This window comes from Dendrobates tinctorius, unplaced genomic scaffold, assembly GCF_039654945.1.
Source record: "Dendrobates tinctorius isolate UK_male_01 unplaced genomic scaffold, ASM3965494v1 ptg000111l, whole genome shotgun sequence".
Lineage (NCBI taxonomy): Eukaryota > Metazoa > Chordata > Amphibia > Anura > Dendrobatidae > Dendrobates > Dendrobates tinctorius.
The window spans coordinates 17,629,473-17,651,598 of record NW_027361779.1 but is presented as its reverse complement, the minus strand read 5'-3'; the positions used below and the strand labels follow the sequence as shown (position 1 = coordinate 17,651,598).

Here is a 22,126-nt window from a genome sequence, read left to right as displayed (position 1 = left end):
CTATGGCAGCGGAATCGCTGCGATTCCGCAGAAATAATGAACATGCTGCGGATTTTACCGCTATGCGATTCCGCAGTGGTGAAATCCGCAGCATGGGCACAACAATTGCGGAATCCCATAGGATTACATGGGGGTGCGTTTTAAGCGTTTCTGCTACTGCAAAGGCGCGGCGGAAACACATAAAAAATGCAACGTGGGCACACAGCCTAATAAGTACAAGCTCTATCTGTGAAAAATATGGACGGAATTGGTATGAAAATGACTTGAACAACAATCATCTATCTCAGTAATGTGAAAGTATGTATTTACTGAAGATACTCTTTAAATATTGTATTTAGGTTATTATCACCCTGGACTGTTGTTAAACATGGAATGTAAATCTTATTTTGGTGTCTGTTACAGCAGAGAATTAATGGAGCTGTGTCATCATGACAAGATTACGTAGAAGAACCTGTATCACCTTAGCAGTTTTTATTTTTATTGTATGTTCTATTATGATGGGCTTGAAGTCACTGAGGCCTGAAACTGCTATTTTTGGAAATCCTTTTGGACTCGGCCTTTTACCAGAGCTTCAGAAAGTCACAGTTTTCGAAAAAAATTCAGCCATCAAGATGAGTAACCAAGAGCACACCAAAGAGCATGACGATAGAATCCTTTCACCAAAACCTGGTGACCAGATCATGGCGTTACCAGCTCCTAATTATGATTTTCATGTTTTTTATTACACATGGTATGGAAATCCTCAATTTGATGGAAAATATATTCACTGGAACCATAACCAGCTGAAACACTGGGATGCCAAGATCGCTAATAATTATCCAACTGGAAAACACAAACCTCCTGAGGACATTGGATCTAATTTCTATCCAGAAATTGGCTTGTACAGTTCCAGGGACCCTTCTGTTCTTGAAGCCCACATGAAGCAACTCCGATCAGCAGCTATAGGTGAACTTTACAATTTCTGGTATACGGTATAATGTTAATGTGCTTGCATTGTCAAGATTTTTCTTATTAGTTTAACATTTCAATGAAGAGTTTGAGAACTTATAACATAAAATGAATAAGAAGCAGAATTTTTTTAGATTTATTTAGCTGCTCAGCCTGATTAGTCAGTGAATGCCATATGTAAGTACTTATTGTTTAACCCCTTTTTGTACCATTTACAAGTCAGTATACTGCAAGTTTATGACGCGTATGTAAGTTTATACACAATATCCTTTTTCATACAAAACTTTGCAATATAATTATTTTCCCACATCACAGGTTCCAGCTCTACAGACTTTAGTTCACAAGGTACAGGTTACTGTCTAGCTAAATGGAGCATGTCAACAACTTGTACCTGTATAGAACTGAAGACCGTGCTAGATATGAAACCAGAAAAAGTGGTAACGTGTACCTTTCTATATAGGGTAGTTTTCATTTGGTTTGTGCTTTTACTGCAGGTCTTTTCTTGATGATCACTAATGCATAAATGCTCATAGCTTTCTTCAGTTAGTGATTCCCAACCCCTCCCCCCTACTCATGAGTGACTACCATAGTGGGCTCATGGCTGGTTGCTACAGCCATCCTCAAGAGTAAAGGGATAGAGCGAATGGCTCTTAAAGGACTTTTCACAACTTTTTTTTGCAAGAAATCTCCACTCCACTTCCTCCTGGTTTCCTGCATGCTAGTGGAGCAGTGTGCTCCTGCACGATTGACAGTTCTGGCCAGTGGCATTGTTGTGCTACTAGCCCGAACTGTGCACTTTCTGATGCTATAAGCAATGGAGGAGTGCATGCACGTCGAAACTTGCCGGATGCAGCGATGCTGACAGCTTCAAAGCAGCGCTTTCAAACTATAGGAAAGAGCTTGTAAGCACTGCATTCCTTGCCTAGGAGACCAGCTAGTTTATCAGAGGTGGCAAGTTACCGAGACAACACACAGTAAACAATTAAATTATAAATCACTCTGTTCATAAGAATCAAGAACGTTTTTAATAGCAAGTTCATTGCAAAGTTGTCTGTTTTTCTGCAAACACTTTAAAATTTTACCTTTTTATGAGAGTAACATTTTAAGCTTTTAGGTTCCGGCAGGCATTGGCCGCATCCCTCCACCGGAACTGCATTTTTTTCATTCCTACTACCTAAAGATCTGTTTAGAGCGGTCTGTAATTTTGCAAGGTCAGAACTACTGACAGACACCCTTTAACATGCACCACAGCCTATCAGTACTGTGGTTAAAAAGCAAAGTACCTTAATGCAGTGATTTAGATAAAATGGGGAGGGGGGGGGGAGACATTCAGAATAGCATCAGTCTGAGTCTGAATCTGACTTTGATGACAATGGTTCCTTTCCATTGATCCATTGGATAAATCTGTGTCACTAATACACTTCTTTTAAGATGCCATTACTCATTGCAAATTTTTCATCAACTGCTTTGGATGACCGATTATAGAGTGTAAAATGTAAATTTCAGTGAGACATAATTTACCTATAGGGGACAGCCAAACTATAACTGTTCTCTGTCCATCACTGGCTACAATATGGAGAAATGATGTGATTATTTGGTATGGCCGACACACTGTTCTTGCAGTAGTTTTCCTAAACATTTCTGTAAATTCTAAATCAACGGTAAAGAATTGGAATATGAAAGCCCATAAAACTCATTTCACATTTCATCATAAGGGACCTGCAAGTGAATGGGTGACATTACACTCGTTTCACACGCTGTATTATCCTTCTGCATTGCAGTCCTCAGTCACTGATGCTTCCTATCATTGGAACAGTATGAGAAATTTTCAGGGCGATTGAACAGTGTAAGAACTTCCATTACAACACTATGAAGTTATAAAGCGCCACTGTAACTGCAATTGTGATGCATTGTTAAAATTAAGAGTTCAGTGGTCCATGAGGGATGATCTGTGAGAATACTTGGATGAAATACAGGATTTGCTCTCTTTCCGTAGCCCTCCATGTTTCAGCTTTAGTTTAGCTGCTTTCTGATCTTCACCACAATTGACAAGCACTGCTAGGGTTTATTAATTAAATGAAAATGACTGATATTAGGAAACATTAGCGTTAATTAGATATAACGAATGACCTCTGAAGTGTGCTTGAAAGAGAAATTTTCCTTCATCTACGTGCAGTTGCCTTTTAAAAGGATTATTTTCAGGACTTTAAAGGGATTGTTCCAGCAGGTTTTTGGTTTTGTAATCTGACAGCACCAGGATATTGGGACACAGACCCTGATTCCAGTGATGTATCACTTAGTTTACTTAGTGTACCAGTTATCATAGAGCAACAGTTTTCTCTGCTGCAGATTTAGCAAAGCTCCAAATGCTGAGCCCTGTATAACCCCACCTATACCACTGATTGGCAGCTTCTGTGTACACTGTATATAGACAGAAGCTGCTACTCAGTGGTGGGGATGTGGTTAGACCAGGAGGCACAAGACACCTAATCCTCTAGTAAACTCCTGCTTTTAAAATACTGATTTTATTGGCACAGCCTAGTAAGTGGCACATCTCTGAGATCGGTGTATCTTCCCTATATCATGCTGTTCAAAGATAACGTAGAAAATAACCTTCTTAGGCCGGAATCATACTACCGTGTGTGATGCGAGAAACTCGCACGATTCTCTCGCATCAACACTCGGCACTCAGGACCGGAGCTGCGGCTGCATAGAAATACATGCAGCCGCAGCTCCGGTCCTGAGTGCCGGCGGCAGCATTGGGTATTGATGCGAGAGACTCGTGCGAGTTTCTCGCATCACACAAGGTAGTGTGATCCCTGCCTTACCGATTCCCTTTAATGCTGTTGACCTATTAATTGGATAAGTCATTAACATGAGATCAGTGTGTGTCAGATTCCTGGCACCTCTACTTATCAACAGGTTCAAGAGGTCTCTGAGCACGTGAGCCGGATAGTGCCAAACAATTGTCTAGTGTCAGTGCATGGCTCACTCACTTTCAAATGGGAAGGTTGAATTTCCTGCAGCCTTAAAAGCTACCATTTACTATAAGTGAAATAAGTTGTGTAAAACATCTGCCTGCCACCCTGGAGGTGGTACTCACCACATAGGGAGAGACTTGACTGCCGAGTTCAGCAGGCAGGGAGAACAGTGCAGGGGGCATGCCTATTGAATTAAGTCACGTTGTCCCCAGCCTCTTTTCCAATTGTCTCTTGCTGCAGCATTTCAAAGTAAAACATGCTGCTTCTAATGCAGGAGAGGGTCCAAGACATGCTGTTCTGTTAACATTAATAGTAGCAGTAATAGTATTTTATGTGGGTTCCTTTTGTATAAAATGTAATCGATACACTGCTCATGGTGCTTTTTTCCCCAGGAGTGATATCCTTATCGTGGTATCCAGCAGAAATGAGTGATGACAGTGGTATCCCAGCTGAAGATTTAGTACCAAATATTTTAGATACCGCTCATAAATATAGTCTAAAGGTAAGTGGAAAAAAAAATTGGAGTTTCTGTTATTCTGTCTGTGGGGAATATGTCCCTGAGTGAGTAAATTGAAATAGCGCTATGTGAGGTTTGGTTAAGAGCTCGCATGACAAAGTGCATACCAAACTGCTCCAATGAATGAATACACATTTGCTGTATTTAAAGGGAATCTGTCACCCTTTTTTGGGCCTTTCAGCTGCCGGCATAGACATCGGGGGCTTATCTACAGCATTCTGTAATGCTGTAGATAAGCCTCCGATGTAACCTGAAAGAGAAGAAAAACACATAGTATACTCACGGAGGTGGGCGGTCCGGTCCGGTGGGTGTCGCCGTCCCGTCCGGTGCCTCCCTTCTTCATGCGATGAAGTCCTCTTCTCCTGTCCTGTAATGGCTCTGGCGCAGGCGCACTGCTCTGCCCTCGGTGAGCATAATATAACGTGTTTTTATTCATAGAATCATAGAATCGTAGAGTTGGAAGGGACCTCCTGGGCCATCTGGTCCAACCCCCTGCTCAAAGCAGGATTCGCTAAATCATCCCAGTCAGATGTCTGTCCAGCCTCTGTTTGAAGACTTCCATTGAAGGAGAACTCACCACTTCTCGTGGCAGCCTGTTCCACTCATTGATCACTCTGTCAAAAAGTTTTTTCTAATATCTAATCTGTGTCTCCTCCCATTCAGTTTCATCCCATTGCTTCTAGTCTTTCCTTGTGCAAATGAGAATAAAGTTGATCCTCCTACAATGTGACAGCCCTTTAGATATTTGTAGACAGCTATTAAGTCTCCTCTCAGTCTTCTCTTTTGCAAACTAAACATTCCCAAATCCTGCAACCTTTCCTCATAAGACAGGGTTTGCAGACCGGTCACCATTCTGGTCGCTCTTTTCTGAAGTTGCTCCACTTTGTTGATGTCTTTTTTAAAATGTGGTGCCCAAAACTGGACACAATATTCCAGATGTGGTCTGACCAAAGAGGAGTAGAGGGAAATAATGACTTCACGTGGTCTAGACTGTATGCTTCTGTTAATACATCCTAGAATTGCATTTGCCTTTTTTGCTGCTGCATCACACTGTTGACTCATATTCAGTCTGTGATCTATTAGTATACCCAAGTCTTTTTCACATGTGCTGTTGCTTAGCCCTATTCCTCCCATTCTATATATGCTTTTTTCATTTTTATTGCCCAGATGTAGTACTTTACATTTTTCCCTGTTAAAAACCATTCTGTTAGTTGCTGCCCACTTCTCCAGTTTATTTATATCTTTTTGAATCCTCTCTCTCTCTTCTCTAGTATTAGCTATCCCTCCTAGCTTTGTGTCATCAGCAAATTTAATCAGTTTACCCTCAATTCCTTCATCTAAATCGTTGATAAAGATGTTGAACAATACAATTCTCTTTCAGGTTACATCGGAGGCTTATCTACAGCATTACAGAATGCTGTAGATAAGCCCCCGATGTCTATGCCGGCAGCTAATAGGGGAAAAAAAGAGTGACAGATTCCCTTTAAACCTATATTCTATTTTCTTCTTACTACAGTAAATACTGATGTTTAGTCATTCCTTTCCATAGTGTGTGATTGAATTTCATAAGACAGCTAATGTATGCATTGTATTGATTACTATAATTAGATGTATTTTGAGACTCGACTGGCCATGAAGTAATAACTCTGCTTCCAGATTAGATTTTTTTTTTTCTCCTCTTTCATGGTTACTTGTGTTTACGTTTTAGATTACATTTCACATTGAACCCTACATCAATCGAGATGACCGCAGTTTACACAACGATGTAAAATATATTATTGACAAGTAAGTTTTCTTTTTTCTTTTTTTTATTTTGGCTTAAGTGCCTAACAATTGTTTTTAGTTGTTATATATTTATTCTGCAGTCACTTTAGCACCTGTTAGATATTTTTTTTCTATTGTGACACTTTTTATTTTGAAAAATGTTGTACATTTCCTTTTTGAGACTATTAACCCCTTTACTCCCAAGGGTGGTTTGCACGTTCATGACCGGGTCAATTTTTACAATTCTGACCACTGTCCCTTTATGAGGTAATAACTCTGGAACGCTTCCATGTATCCGGGTGATTCTGACATTATTTTCTCGTGACATATTGTACTTCATGTTAGTGGTAAAATTTCATTCATATAACTTGCGCTTATTTGTGAAAAAACTGGAAATTTGGTGACAATTTAGAATATTTCGCAATTTTCCAACTTTGAATTTTTATGCCCTTAAATCACCGAGATATGGCACACACAAAACTTAATAAATAACATTTCCCACATGTATACTTTACATCAGCACAATTTGGGAACCAACATTTTTTTTTAGGAAGTTATAAGGGTTAAAAGTTGACCTGCGATTTCTCATTTTTACAACACCGTTTTTTTTTTTTCTAGGAACCACATCACATTTGAAGTCACTTTGAGGGGTCTATATGATAGAAAATACTCAAAAGTGACACCATTCTAAAAACTGCACCCCTTAAGGTGCTCAAAACCACATTCAAGAAGTTTATTAATCCTTCAGGTGCTTCACAGGAATTTTTGGAATGTTTAAAAAAAATGAACATTTAACTTTTTTTCACAAAAAATTACTTCAGGTTCAATTTTTCTTATTTTACCAAGGGTAACAGGAGAAACTGGACCGAAAAAGTTATTGTGCAATTTGTCCTGAGTACGCTGATACCTGATATATGGGGGGAACCACTGTTTCGGCGTATGGCAGAGCTCAGAATGGAATGAGCGCCGTTTGACTTTTTCAACACAAAATTGTCTGGAATTCAGATCGGACACTAGTCACGTTTAGACAGCCCCTGATGTGCCTAAACAGTGAAAACCCCCCACAAGTGACCCATTTTGGAAACTAGACCCCACAAGGAACTTATCTAGATGTGTGGTCAGAACTTTGAACCTCCAAGGGCTTCACAGAAGTTTATAACGTACAGCCGTATAATTAAGAAATCATATTTTTTCCACAAAAATGTTCTTTTCACCCCCAATTTTTATTTTCCCAAGGGTAACAGGACCCCAAAAGTTATTGTGCAATTTGTCCTGAGTACGCTGTTACCCCATATGTGGGGGTAAATGACTATTTGGGCGCTTGGCAGAGCTCGGAAAGGAAGCTGCAACATTTGACTTTTTTGGCTGGAATTGAGATCGGACGCCATGTCGCATTTGGAAAGCCCCTGATGTGCCTAAACAGTGGAAACCCCCCACAAATGACACCACTTTGGAAACTAGACCCCCCAAGGAACTTTTCTAGATGTGTGGTGAGAACTTTGAACCCCCAAGGGCTTCACAGTTTATAACGTAGAGCCGTACAATTAAAAAAATCATATTTTTTCCACAAAAACGATGTTTTCCCCCCCAATTTTTATTTTCCCAAGGGTAACAGGACCCCTAAAGTTATTGTGCAATTTGTCCTGAGTACGCTGTTACCCCATACGTTGGGGTAAACGACTATTTGGGCGCATGGCAGAGCTCGGAAGGGAAGCAGTACCATTTAACTTTTTTGGCTGGAATTGAGATCGGACGCCATGTTGCATTTGGAGAGCCTCTGATGTGCCTAAACAGTGGAAACCCCCCAATTCTAACTCCAACCCTAACCCCAACACACCCCTAACCTTAATCTCAGCACTAACCCTAATGGGAAAATGGAAATGAAAAAATAGGATTTGTTTTATAATTTTTCCCTAACTAAGGGGGTGATAAAGGGGGGTTTGATTTACTATTTTTAGCGGGTTTTTATTTTTGGCAGCTGTCATACGCTAAAAGACGCGTTTTATTGTAAAAATTGTTTTTGCATCACCACATTTTGAGAGCTATAATTTTTCCATATGTTGACCCACCGAGTCATGTGAGGTCTTATTTTTTGCTGGATGAGTTGACGTTTTTATTGGTACCATTTTCGGGCACGTGACATTTTTTGTTCACTTTTTATTCCGATTTTTGGGACGCAGAATGAAAAGAAGTCAGCAATTCATGAATTTCTGTTTGGGGGGGCGTATACACCGTTCCGCTTGTGGTAAAATTGATAAAGCGGTTTTATTCTTAAGGTCAGTATGATTACAGCGATACCTCATTTATGTTGTTTTTTTATGTTTTGGCGCTTTTATGCAATAAAAACAATTTTATATAAAAAAAATTATTATTTTTGCATCGCTCTATTTTGCGAGCTATAACTGTTTAATTTTTTTTGCTGATGATGCTGTATGGCGGCTCGTTTATTGCGGGACAAGATGACGTTTTCAGCAGTACCAGGTTTATTTATATACATCTTTTTGATCACGTGTTATTGCACTTTTTGTTCGGCGGTATGATGATAAAGCATTTGTTTGTTTTTTTTGCCTAGTTTTTTTTTTTTTGAAGGGGTTCACTAAAGGGGTTAACTAGTGGGACAGTTTTATAGGGCGGCTCATTACAGATGCGGCGATTCTAAATATGTGTATTTTTATTGTTTTTTTTTGTTATTTACAAAAAAAATTTTAGGGAATTTTTTTAGGGTTTTTTTAATAAATTATTTTTACACTTGTTTTTTTTATTTTTTTTTCACTTTATTAATTATATTGTCCCAATGTGGGACATTACAATAAAGTGTCACATCGCTGATCTGACAGTTTGCACAGCACTCTGTCAGATCAGCGATCAGACAGGCGTTGCACAGGCTTTCTCAGTGCCTGCTCTTAGATCCGGGAGCCTGCAGGGAAGGAGACCCTCGGTGCAGCACATCGCGCTGCTCCGGGAGTCTCAGGAAAGTATGCAGGGAGCCCTCTCCCTGCGTGATTCTTCCCTATGCCCCCTGTACACTGCAATCATGTTTGTTCGCAGTGTGCCAGGGGTTAATGTGGCGGGGGCGGTCCGTGACCGCCCCTGACACACCGTGGCGGCTGTGATAATCAGCTGACATCCTCCCCAGGAGCGCCGCTGATCACTTAGACGTACTATCCCGTCCCCGGTCATACAGGCCTGGGTACCGTGAATGGGATAGTACGTCTGGTGTCAGAAAGGGGTTAAAGACAACATCCCCAGAACATGTTGTACTAACACTAACGCAAAAAGACCACAAACTACAAGGCTTTCTATGTAGACTTTTCATTTTTGAAGTATAGGCCCCTATTCATTAAAGAGTTTATGACAGAAACCTGGCGTAAAAACATTTTGAAAGGTTGAAAAATATTTTGCATACCTCGAGGTTGCCCAAATATTTTGCAACTGTTTTCAAACCCGTTTTGGCAAGGTCCATCAAAATGTTTAGAGCTGGGTTAGGACACGGCATGGCAATGCCTGCTCATCTAATTCATGAAGAATTGTGGTATAGTTCACTCCACAAATCTTACTCTGTTCTCTGGAGAGTGAAGTAAGATTTGTGACAAGACACTCGGAGTGCTTACTACTAATGATGGGTGAACCCGAACAGTAAAGTTTGGGGTCTGCACTGAACACCTTCTGTTAATGCATGGACCCCAAACATGGGCTTCTCCTGTAAGTCCGTGTTACTGCTCTGGTTCGGCAGCCGGAACATCGGGTGTACCCCACTCGGCCATCTGTGTGACAGCGTGAGAAACACTGGTGGCTCTGATCTGTGATAAAAAGGTTACTGCTCATCACATGTGTCAGCTACTGAGTACTACTCTCATCATCCTACACCTGCTCTCACTGATAGCAGTGAGAGCAGGCGTAAGTTGTTGAGAGTTATCATCAGCCTGTGCAATAAATAAAAAAAATGGTTTGGGTTCCCTTCTATTTTTAATAACCCGCGCAGGTAAAGCTGACAGCTGTTGGCTGCAACCCCCAGTTATTATCTTTATATTGGCTGGTAATCAAAAATAGAGGGGACCCCACACTGTTTTTTAAAATTATTTAAATAAATAATTTAAAAAAAGACATTTGGTTCACCCCCTATTTTTGACAACTAGCCAAGCTAAGGCAGACAGCTGGAGACTGGTATTCTCAGACTGGGAAGAGGCCATAGCTATTGGCCCCCAAGAGCCTAAAAATAGCAGCCTGCAGCCACCTCAGAAAAGGCACATCTACAAGATGCGCCAGTCTGGTGCGGTCGCAAGTGGGGTAGTAGGGTTGGGATTGATGTCAGCTGACTCTTGGAAGAAGGAGAGTTAAAAACCATAACGGAAAGTAGCCTTGACCCAAATTGGATAATAAATCATGTGCCTCTAACCTGAACAAGCCATTTTTTCCAGACTGGCATAAGGAACGCCGGCATTTATGAATCGGAGCCATAAATTTTAACCCCTTAAGGACCGAGCCACTTTGTGTGTTAATGACCAAGCCTCCTGTTTTAAATCTGACCAGTGTCATTTTATGAGGTGATAACTCTGGAATATTTTAATGAATCCCAGTGATTCTGAGATTGTTTTCTAGTGACATATTGAACCTCATGATAGCGGTAAAATTTGGACAACATGACTCATGTTTATTTATGAAAAAATCTGAATTTTGGAGAAAATTTTGAAAATGTCACAATTTTCAATCTTTTACTTTTTATGCCCTTAAACCAGAGAGTTATGTCACACAAAATACTTAATAAATAACATTTCCCACGTTTCTACTTTACGTTGCCACAATTTTTGAAACATTATTTTTCATTTTAGGAAGTTATAAGGGTTAAAAGTTGATCATCAATTTCTCATTTTCCCAACAAAATGTACAAAACCATTTTTTTAGGGACTAACGGGGGGAGGGGCCTATATGACAGAAAATACACAAAAGTGATGACATTCAAAATACTGCACCCCTCAAGGTGCTCAAAGCCACATGCAACAAGTTTATTTACTCTTCAGGTGTTTCACAGGAATTAATGCAATGTAGAAGGGAAAAAAAAACTCACATTTTGCACAAATTTTACTTAAGCCCCAACTTACTTATTTTCACAAGGGTAACAGAAGAAAATGAACCTCAAAATTTGTTGTACAGTTTCTCCTGAGTAAGCAGGAAAACTACTGTTTGGGCGCACGACAGGGCTCAGAAGTGAAGGAGCACCCTTTGACTGTTTGAACGTAAAAATGGCTGGAATCAAGATCGGACACCATGTAGCGTTTAGAGAGACCTTTATGTGCCTAAACAGTGGAAACCTCCCATAAGTTTCCCCTTTTGAACTAGACCCCTCTAGGAATGTATCTAGGTGTATGATAACCATCTTGCACCCCAGATGCTTCACAGAAGTTTATAAGGTAGAGCCATTAAAATTAATCCCATTTTTCCCACCAAAATGTTATTTTAGCCCCATTTTTTTTAGTTCCACAGGGGTAACAAGAGAACAGGAGAAATTGCACTTTTTGTGCAATTACACCAATGCCCCATATGTTCTTGAAAACTACATTTGAGGCATAGTGCAAAGCTCATAAGGGAAGAAGCGCTATATTGGAGTTCAGATTTTGCTGGAATGGTTTGAGGGTGCCATGTCACATTGGCAGAGTCCCTGAGGTGCCAGAACAACAGAAACCCCCTATATGTGAACTCATTTTACAAGCTACACCCACCAATGAATTCATCCAGGGATGCAGTGATCATATTGACACCACATGTGCCTCACAAAGTTTTATGGTGGTGAAGAAAGAATATTTACATTTTACCACTAAATTGTTGTTTTAGCCCAAAATGTTTCATTTTTATAAGGGCTAATAGAAAAATATAAACCTCACAGCTTGCTGTGCAATAGGGAAGGAGCGCCATATTATAGTGTAGATTTTACAGTTATGGTTTCTTTTTTTTTTTACGGTGTTCACTGAAGGGGTTAACTGGTGTGACAGTTTTATAGATCGGATCATTCCAGACGCAGCAACACCGAATATGTGCACTTTTTTTTGTTTATATTTTTACATAACAATGTTTATTTATTGGTGTAATATTTTTTTTTATTCTTATTATTTTGTATTTTTTTTATTTTAATCTATTTATTTATTTTTTTACTTAGTCCCTCTATGGGACTTCAAATTGTTTAACATTTTTCACTTTGATCTCAGGTATGATGCATTGTAATTCATATACAGTATTTGTACAGAAGCTTCTTAGACCGTGTTCTAAGAAGCTTTCGTCAGCTTGGTTGGTTGAGCCTGTATGTATATATTCGATTGACTATTGGTCCTGTTAGTTGCATATACTTGTATATTACATATTTATATTTCTAATGAGATAATTTGTAAAAGTGTTGGCACCATTATAATTATCTATAATTCATTATTTATGTATTCCCAGTATGAAGTTCTGCCACCTACCTGTTATTTCTACTCTGAATTAGTTTGCATGCATTTGCTTTGTTGGTTATCTTGACACACACATTTTTTGCCTATGCACTTGTTTCAGAATCTTACATCTTGGGGTAATTTTGGGCTCACCCACACCCATCATCTGTATTTCCTCATGTTGGATATTTTTTCCCTATTCCCTGTTTTTAATCATGTTTCTTAACCCCTTAACGACCGCCGATACGCCTTTTAACGGCGGTAATTAAGGGTACTTAAACCACAGCGCCGTGAATTCACGGCACTGTGGAGTAAGTAAATAACACCCCCCAGTGTTGGATTTTCTCCGGGGTCTCGGCTGCAGGGGGTAGCCGAGACCCCAGAGAACATGAATCGGGTCGGTTTTTGCCGACCCCGATTTGCGATCGACGTTATTAACCCTATAACGGCGACCGCAAAAAAAAAGCTGCGATTTTGCATTTAATTTCTCTTTCCTCTGATGTGATCACACATCAGAGGAGAGAGAAAGAGGGTCCCCGATCCCGTTACCTCTCCGTGGTCCAGGGTCCCCTCCCGGTGGTCCTACATCCCGCCGGCGTCCTCCGGTGGACGCCGCCATCTTGGATCCTGAGAAAATGGTGGGCGCAAGCGCAGTGCGCCCGCCGGGAATCTGCAGGTTCCTGCTGGCAGATTCCATTCATTCATTTTGATCACTTTGATAAACTATCATAGTGATCAAAATAAAAAAAAAATAGTAAATAACCCCCCCGTTTATCACCCCCTTAGTTACGCAAACATAATGAAATAAAGAAAATATTTTTTTTTTTTTTTCATTTTTCCATTAGGGTTAGGGTTAGGGCTACTGTTAGGGCTAGGGTTAGAATTAGGGTTAGGGCGAATTAGGATTAGGGATTAGGGTTAGGGGTGTGTTGGGGTTAGGGTTGGAGCATGAATTGAGGGGTTTCCACTATTTACCAACTTTGGGGGTCTAAAAATTGGGGGGTAAAAAATCACTTGTGGAAATAAAAAATACTTTTTATTTTCACGGCTCTGCGTTATAAACTTCTGTGAAGCACTTAGGGGTTCAAAGTGCTCACCACACATCTAGATAAGCTCCTTGGGGGGTCTAGTTTCCAAAATGGGGGGTATCCACTGTTTAGGTACATCAGGGTCTCTGCAAACGCAACATGACGCCCGCAGACCATTCCATCAAAGTGTGCATTCCAAAATGGCACTCCTTCCCTTCCGAGCTCTCCCATGCGCCCAAACAGTGGTTCCCCCCCACATATGGGGTATCAGTGTACTCAGGATAAATTGCACAAAAACTTTTGTGGTCCAATTTCTCATGTTATCCTTAGGAAAATAAAAAATAGCGGGCTAAAAAAATCATTTTTGAGGAAAAAAAAATGATTTTGGATTTTCACGGCTCTGCGTCTATAAACTTCTGTGAAGCACTTGAAGGTTCAAAGTGCTCACCACACATCTAGATAAGTTCCTTAAGGGGTCTAGTTTCCAAAATGGGGCCACTTGTTGGGGGTTTCCACTGTTTAGGCACATCAGGGGCTCTCCAAACGCAACATGGCATCCGATCTCAATTCCAGCCAATTCTGCTTTGAAAAAGTCAATTGCACAACAAATTTTGTGGTTCATTTTCTCTTTTAACACTTGTGAAAATAAAAAAAATTGGTTCTGAAGTAAATTTTTGGCAAAAAAAAGTTAGATGTTAATTTTTTCCTTCCACATTGCTTTAGTTCCTGTGAAGCACGTAAAGGGTTAATAAACTTCTTGAATGTGGTTTTGAGCACCTTGAGGGGTCTAGTTTTAAGAATGGTGTCACTTTTGGGTATTTTCTGTCATGTACACCCCTCAAAATGACTTTAAATATGATGTGGTCCCTAAAAAAAATGGTTTTGTAAATTTTGTTGTAAAAATGAGAAATCGCTGGTCAACTTTTAACCCTTATAACTTCCTAACAAAAAAAATATTGCTTCCAAAATTGTGCTGATGTAAAGTAGACATGTGGGAAACGTTATTTATTAAGAAATTTGTGTGACATATCTCTCTGATTTAAGGGCATAAAAATTTAAAGTTTTAAAATTGCAAAATTTTCGCCATATTTCTGTTTTTTTTCATAAATAACCACAAGACATATCGAAGAAATTTTACCACTAACATGAAGTACAATATGTCACGAAAAAACAATCTCAGAATCAGCGGGATCCATTAAAGCGTTCCAGTGTTATAACCTCATAAAGTGACAGTGGTCAGAATTGTAAAAATTGGCCTGGTCATTAAGCTGCAAACTGGTTCTGTCACTAAGGGGTTAAGGGGTTAATAAAGATTTATATTGTTATTTACAACTGTACTATCAATTTTTCCTTCTTTGCTTCTTGCACATTTTGTGCAATTAGGTCTTTCCCCCCTTGGGGTTACATTTCTGTTTATTCATACCACTTATATAGAGCGATTAATTCCACAGCACTTTACAGTCATCATCACTGTCCCTGATGGGGCTCACCATCTACATTCCCTATCAGAATGACTTTGGAGTGTGGGAGGAAACCGGAGATCCCGGAGGAAACCCACACAAACACGGGGAGAATACACAGACTCCTTGCAGATAGCAAACAAAATCTTACGGACAGTAAACATAAAATTGTAGGTAGCCCTGACCCAAGGTGACCACCCCATTACATGCACTAGCTATGGAATTACTCCCAATATCTTGTATACAACAACGCTTGGAGTAAAGACATCCACCAAGAAAAGATAATTAAATTCAAAATAGTTTCGTGTGGGCTTCGTCGGGGGGCTGTCTTGACAACCCCCCGACGAAGCCCACGCGAAACGCGCGTAGGGGCTACATGTGCGGCATACTCTTCAGCTATGGGTAAGCAATTTTGAATGGTTTCTAATTATGTGGCCTCCAAGTTCAGATTTGAGCTATTATGCTGTGATTGAATATTACTGGGAGGTGGTCACTTTTTAGGGTGCCTTAGATATCTTGGATTAGACGAAGCACTGGCACTTTATTTGTGTCTGTATATCCATTATATACTTTTTGCTCATGCTGTTGGGTATTGCTGTATGTGTTTTTTCTGCACCTTAATTTTTCATCATATGGAGCTCTATAATTATATGATCCATTTTTGTGTGTCTTTTGTCTCAAATTATGAGTAATTGAAATAAAACTATTTAGAATTTAATTATCTTTTCTTGGTGGATGTCTTTACTCCAAGCGTTGTTGTATACAAGACTCCTTGCAGATGTTGTCCTTGGTGGGATTTGTACCCAGAGCGCCAGTGCTCCTAACCACTGAGCCACTGTGCTGTCCATTTCATCAGTAATTACACTATTCTAATACTCCGTATTGAAACTAAAGGGCTTTAGTGAAACGCATGCAATAAAAATACTTTTTAATGTCAAGTATAAGCTTGGAACGTGTAAGCAAAGGATTATGGGAGCCAAATTATTGAAATTCATGATGTGATAATGATAGCTATGACTTAAAGTCTTTATTGAAGGTAGTGAGGTGTGAGAGCAGCGAGAAGAGCAGTGATGTGGATGAATTGTTTAAGCAAGGAGCTTAAGCAGAGCTGGCAGACATCATAAGTTTATGCAGCAACGAAATAAGTTCCTTAAGCCCGACAGAACTTCCAGCTAACTGATGACAGAAATGTCTAATAACATAAGTGATTGATCTTTTATGCCTTTGCTGTGTATATTAAAGGGAATCTGTCAGCAGGTTTTGCTATGTAATCTAAGTGCAGCATAGTGTAGAGACAGAAACTCGAGATGTGTCACCTATTAGGCTGCTTAGGGCCCCGTCACACATAGCGAGATCGCTGCTGAGTCACAAGTTTTGTGACACAACTGCGATCTCACCAGCGAGATCGCTGTGTGTGACAGCAGTCAGCGACCGGCCCCCCTGCCGGTATCGCTGATCGCTGTAGGAAAGCCCAGGACTTTTCTTTGGTCGCTGGCCAGCATGCATCGCTGCGTGTGATAGGCGGGAGACCAGCGTTCAGCTGGTAACTAACGTACACATTGGGTATCCAATGTGTACCTTGGATACCCGATGTGTACGTTAGTTACCAGCTCCCTGCATCAGCGCGCTGGTAACTAACGAACACAGCGACGTCGCGCGCTCGCGTCGCTGTGCTGATCGCTGGTGAAGCTGTCTGTTTGACAGCTCACCAGCGATCACATAGCGACTTACCAGCGATCCTGACACATTGATATCGTTGTTGGGATCGCTGGTGAGTCGTCATGTGTGACGGGGGCCCTAAGTGTAGTTTTGATAAAATCACTCTTATCAGCAGGAGATTATGACTGTTTGTCTAGTGAACCTGCTGTCGTGTAGTCCAACACTCCACACCTCTGATTGACAGCTTTCTGCCTATCCACAGTGTACACAGAAAGCCACCAATCAGTGGTGTGATGGGATTATAGAGCTCAGTATTCATAGAACTCGTAAATCTGCAGCAAATATAGCAGTGATTTTATCAAAACTACAACACATAGGCCATTAAGTGATACATCGCTGGAATCAGGGTCTCATCCCTTGCACCATGTTGCTCTTTGATGTAGTAGCAAATACCTGGTGACATATTCCCTTTAAAGTACTATCCTGTAAGGCTAAACCCTTTCTCGCCATATCCAGTTTTCACCTTCCTGACCAAACCAAATTTTTAGAATCTGATGTGTCACTTTTTGAGCTAACAACACTGGAATGCTTCTACAAATCCCAGTGATTCTGAGTAGAGATGAGCGAATATTTCAATGTTTGGTTCGGATTACGATCACCGAATTTGCAATATTCGCTGATTTAATTCGTCGAATATTCGGCGAAAATAATCAAACGCCATTTATCTCAATGGGAGGCAAAAAGAAACGCATGGTCAACACCTTATAACTGCCCCAAATGCTGCCAAAATTCATCAAATGAAGGACAGACACCAGGAAAGTGGCCTCAATTCACCCCCAGTTAAATTGCAGCATGGCACTGCTGCCATCAGCCAGGCTTGAGGTATCGGGGTCTGGGACAGCATTTACAGCTTTCAATTAAACGTCAGAGTAAAGCCCCCGTTACACACTGCGATATCGCTAGCAATATCGCTGTAAAGTCACCGATTTTGTGATGTTGCAGCGATATTGCTAGCGATATCGCTGCATGTGATACTTACCTCCGACCGGCTCCCCTGCTGGTTATCACTAATCGCGCGAGAAGCTCCTGGACCATTTCTCGTCGGGCGCTTCCTGTGGCGCCGACGAGCGACGCGTGGAGCCGGGCGGGAGGACGCAGGATCGCCGCGTCTGACAGGTAAGTAGCGATCCCCGACCCCCGCTATGTCGCTGGTGAGATCTGCCTGTGTGGCAGCTCACTAGCGACCACCTAGCGATGCACCAGTGATCCTGACCGTGTCATATCGCTAGTCGGGATCGCTGGTGCATCGCTAGGTGTAATGGTACCCTAAGATGAGGTGAGTGAGGGATCGGTGAAGGCCTATTTTGTTGGGAGCCCTGATACCACATGCAGCACAGCACCTCTACCTGCTTTCATGCTGAGCCACACTCAGGTGGCACAAATATCAGTTTTGTAGACTACCATTGTCAGAAAAATTTAAGGATAGTAACAAGGGTAGTTGAGTCCAAGGAAGTAAAGGCCTGACAGTCTCGGAGGCCTGCTGCTACAGGCAACATGCATGAAGGAGACCCAACCATTAGTGTTCATATTTCCAAAAATTATTGGCAGATACCATCAAAGTGGCATCAATTTTACCACCGTAGAAATAGGATAATAGGGACCACTATACCCAATCCAGCAGATGGACACCCAACCAGGAGTGTTCACATTTTAAAAAATGAGGGCCTGATACCACCGAAGTGGAATAACTGTCACGATAATAGAAATAGTATAATTGGGACCGAGACGTTTTCCACTACAGCCAACCCAGCAGATGTAGACCATCCATGACTGTTCACATTTCCACAAATTAGTGTTAACATCAGCAGCAACGACAGCAGGCACAAAAGCCACACTAAAGATACCACAGAGTGCAGTTACTTGACATTAATGCATCACACTAAAAAATGCAATATCCCCTAGTTTGTATAAGTCTGTGATTGGGGTGCAATCAATATATGATCCATGACTTGTTCATCTTGATGAAATTTAGGCGGTCTACACTTTCAGGGGACAGCCAGCTGCGCTTATCCTAGAGAACGCTGGCTGCTATGCACGATAAAGCCTCCAAGGACTGTGAAGCGAGCTCAGGCCACTCCTCCATTTTGGAAGACCAAAATTTGAAAGGGTCCAAACCTCCCTGATGGTATTGATATTTATTTCTAGATACTCCTGCACTATACTCTTCATTCGTTCACCACCTGTAAGACTTGGACTCTGTTGTGCTTGTGCACGAGTTGATCTAAAAAAAAAAAAAAAAAAAGCGTCACAGGAATCACAGAAATTGCTTCTTCCACCACTTCTGCTGCTTTTTTGGCATTGACAAATTGATGTGCCCGAGGTTGGACTTCTAGAACTGCGATGCAAACTGTGTGCTTCACTGCTGTCTTGGAGAAATGCTCTCTTAAGGTTGTGTAAAAGCGTGTTTCGATACTCCAGCTTTTGCGGGTCCCTTTCCAGGGTGGGTATCATCTGGCAAAATTTTGTTTTATAGCATAGATCAAACAGAGTGGCAACCCAGTAGTCAGCATTATCTGGGTAACAATGAGGCTTATTTGCTCCGTCCCCTCCCACCAACCATGAACAACAGAGAGGGGAGGACTATCCTCTTCATCTGACAGTTGCTCGCCTAACTCCTCTTCCTCCTCCAATTTTCCTCGGATCTTGCACCTTTGATAAGTTTCTGTTATCACCAGCCCCCAAAGATTGCAGTAATCCACCCTCCCTCGGCACCCGCCTGTGTGACGACAGTCTTGAACTTAGAGACAACTTAGAGACATCCTCCTCTGCTTCTTCCTCTTCTTTTAGGACTACCATCTCCTCCCACAGGCTATTAACAGTCTGCTCCATATAGATGACCGGAATAGTGATGCTTATGATGGCATCGTCGGCACTAACCATCTTAGTAGCCATTTTGAAACTCTGCAGAAGGGTGCAGAGGTCTTTAGTCTGTGCCCACTCTATAAACGTGATATGCGTCACATCCGTACTGCATTGGCCCAGACTATATGACATGACATACTGCATCAGGGCACGTTGCTGATGCCACAGTCGCTGCAAAATGTGCAGAGTGGAATTCCACCATATTGGCACATCGCATATCAACCTGTTAATTGGCATGAACAAAGACCTCTGTATCGATGCAAGTCGATGACCAGAGGGGTGCGAACAGCGGAAATGAGCACACAGCTTACGTGCTTTCTGAAGCAGCTCACCCAGGCCAGGATAGTGGTGGAGAAAATGCTGTACCACCAGGTTGAGGTAGTGAGCCGGTGAGCTTGTCTCGCCGTAGAGCCGCCACCAGTTTCACACCCTTATTGGACACGGCCTTCTATGGATGCAGGTTCAGAGGAGACAGCCATTGATCAAACTCAGCCTGGAGAGCTGTCCACAACTCTTCAGCTGTATGAAGGTGATCTCCAAGGCATATCAATTTTAATACTGCCTGATTGCGGTGAGCCTGGCTGCGCAGTACGGAAGTGGTGGGGATTCACTCTGCATTGTTGGAACGCATATCTATGGAAGAGGTTGAGGGCACAGGAGGAGGCCCTAGAGGAGGCAGAAGCAGTGTAGGAAGTGTTAGATGTAGAGGTTTGTCCTGCAAGCCTTGGGGTTTCCAAGACTTGTGGAGCAGCGTCTGTCCCCACTGCCACCAGAGTCTCCTAGTGCCCAGTCAGTGAGATTTAATGACCTTGGCCATGCTTACTTGTCCAAGTGTCTGTGGTGAAATGCACCCTGGCAGACATAGATTTAGTCAAGCAATGGGTCATGTCTGTGACATGCTGGTGAAGGGCAGGCACAGCTTTCTTAGAAAAGGAATGGCTCCTGGGCAGTTGGTACTGGGGGACTGCGACGGTCATCAGGCGGAAAGGCAGCATTTCTGTGGCCAACAGATTGTAGATGGTGGAGTTCAACCTCTTAGCTTTGTCATGCGTAGGAGGAAGCAATCTTTTACAACTGCGGAACCGTGGGATGGCTACAGTGCTGAGAGAGGGCGGAGAACGGTGAACCAGACAAACTGCTGGACCGTGAGAGAGGTGCAGGCGGAGATGTTACGGTAGATTGAGAAAATTGTGGTGTGTTAATTTCTGAGATCGGTCAAAAAACAGCATGCATGTCCGCTTCAGTTACAGCTGATGGCGGGCTCTCAGTCAGCGTGACTGGAGCGGGTAAACAACCCGAGGTTCTGCCGTCAAAGCCCTGTGTCTCAATAGATGGCATGGTAACAGAGGAGGAGGAAGAAGCAGCTGCTGCGATTGATGGGGCGGCTGATGGTGGCTAAGGTCCGCTAGTCCACATTTTTGCGCAGTGGGATTCCCACAGTAAAGCATGTTGATTGCGCATGTGAAAGTTCATACATGTAGTAGTCAAATTATTGCACTTTTTACCTTGACTCAGTTTTTTTTTGCATATTACGTGAGTTGGCTCATCCTTTGTAGTTTCAAAAAAGGCCCAGGCTAGGCAACCCTTGCCACTGCTGCGAGCTGCAGACCCACGGACGCTTCTATTCACAGGCACAGTTGTGGCTGTGATGCATTGCTCGTTGTGGCTGCATCACTACATGTCTGTGACATACGGCTCAACGTAACCTCCTCATCCGGCGACCATTCAGCTGTGTCCCTGTATGTTCACCCAACTCGGATCTAACACCTCATCATCATCATCATCCTCTGTGTTATCACATTCCTCACCCTTGGAGTCACCCTCCTCCTCTTCTTGCCCTGATAGCACAGTACAGTCTGTGTGAGCCTCAGATTTCTGAGTCTCATCAGGATCACCTCCCTCCTGGGGTTAACGTCTGATAATGAGTGTCAGGACGCTGTTCGGACCCTACTTTGTCATGCCCCGAATTCAAGATAAAAAAATGTCGGGCATCGATGCAGATTTCCTCCTCTTGACTTTTGAGTACACTTTTGATGAACATGGCATAGAATGTGTGAATAGCTCTTCAGACTCGACCATCTAAAGTTCCGCACAGTCAGTTGAACAGTTGGTGTTGAGAGTTGGGACTGGCGGGGGGGGGGGGGAGCAACGAGAATTTGGGTGCCACCTCTGTGGACTGCAGTGGGTGTGATGCTGAGGAGGAGAGGCCAATTGAAGCTGCGCTTGCCATCCACTCGAGTACATGCTCTTTCTTGGCATCATCGACAAGGCGTACCGGAGTGCGTCTGCCCAAGAAAGGTAGTGGTGTAGCCTGTTCAGTAAGAGAAGTTGTCAGTTGTTTTTGCATAGGACATGATGATGCTTCACTAGTGCTTTCACAAACATTACCACCTACTACACGTACACCTTGAACACCAAGCCCAATTCC

The 22,126-nt window shown here is 42.1% G+C and overlaps 1 protein-coding gene across 2 annotated transcripts in view; it reads left to right on the top strand.

Moving 5' to 3' along the window:
- MANEA (mannosidase endo-alpha) overlaps nt 1-22,126 on the top strand; it is a 60,892-nt gene that overhangs the window by 27,647 nt on the left and 11,119 nt on the right. Inside the window, exons 2-4 of one of the 2 annotated variants that reach the window (XM_073589542.1) lie at nt 406-945; nt 4,322-4,431; nt 6,155-6,231. In XM_073589542.1, coding sequence (XP_073445643.1) covers nt 429-945; nt 4,322-4,431; nt 6,155-6,231 — 704 coding nt within the window. In that variant the 5' untranslated portion in view covers nt 406-428. Of the gene's footprint in view, nt 1-402; nt 946-4,321; nt 4,432-6,154; nt 6,232-22,126 lie in introns of both variants that reach the window. The other variant, XM_073589541.1, reaches the window with a different exon arrangement.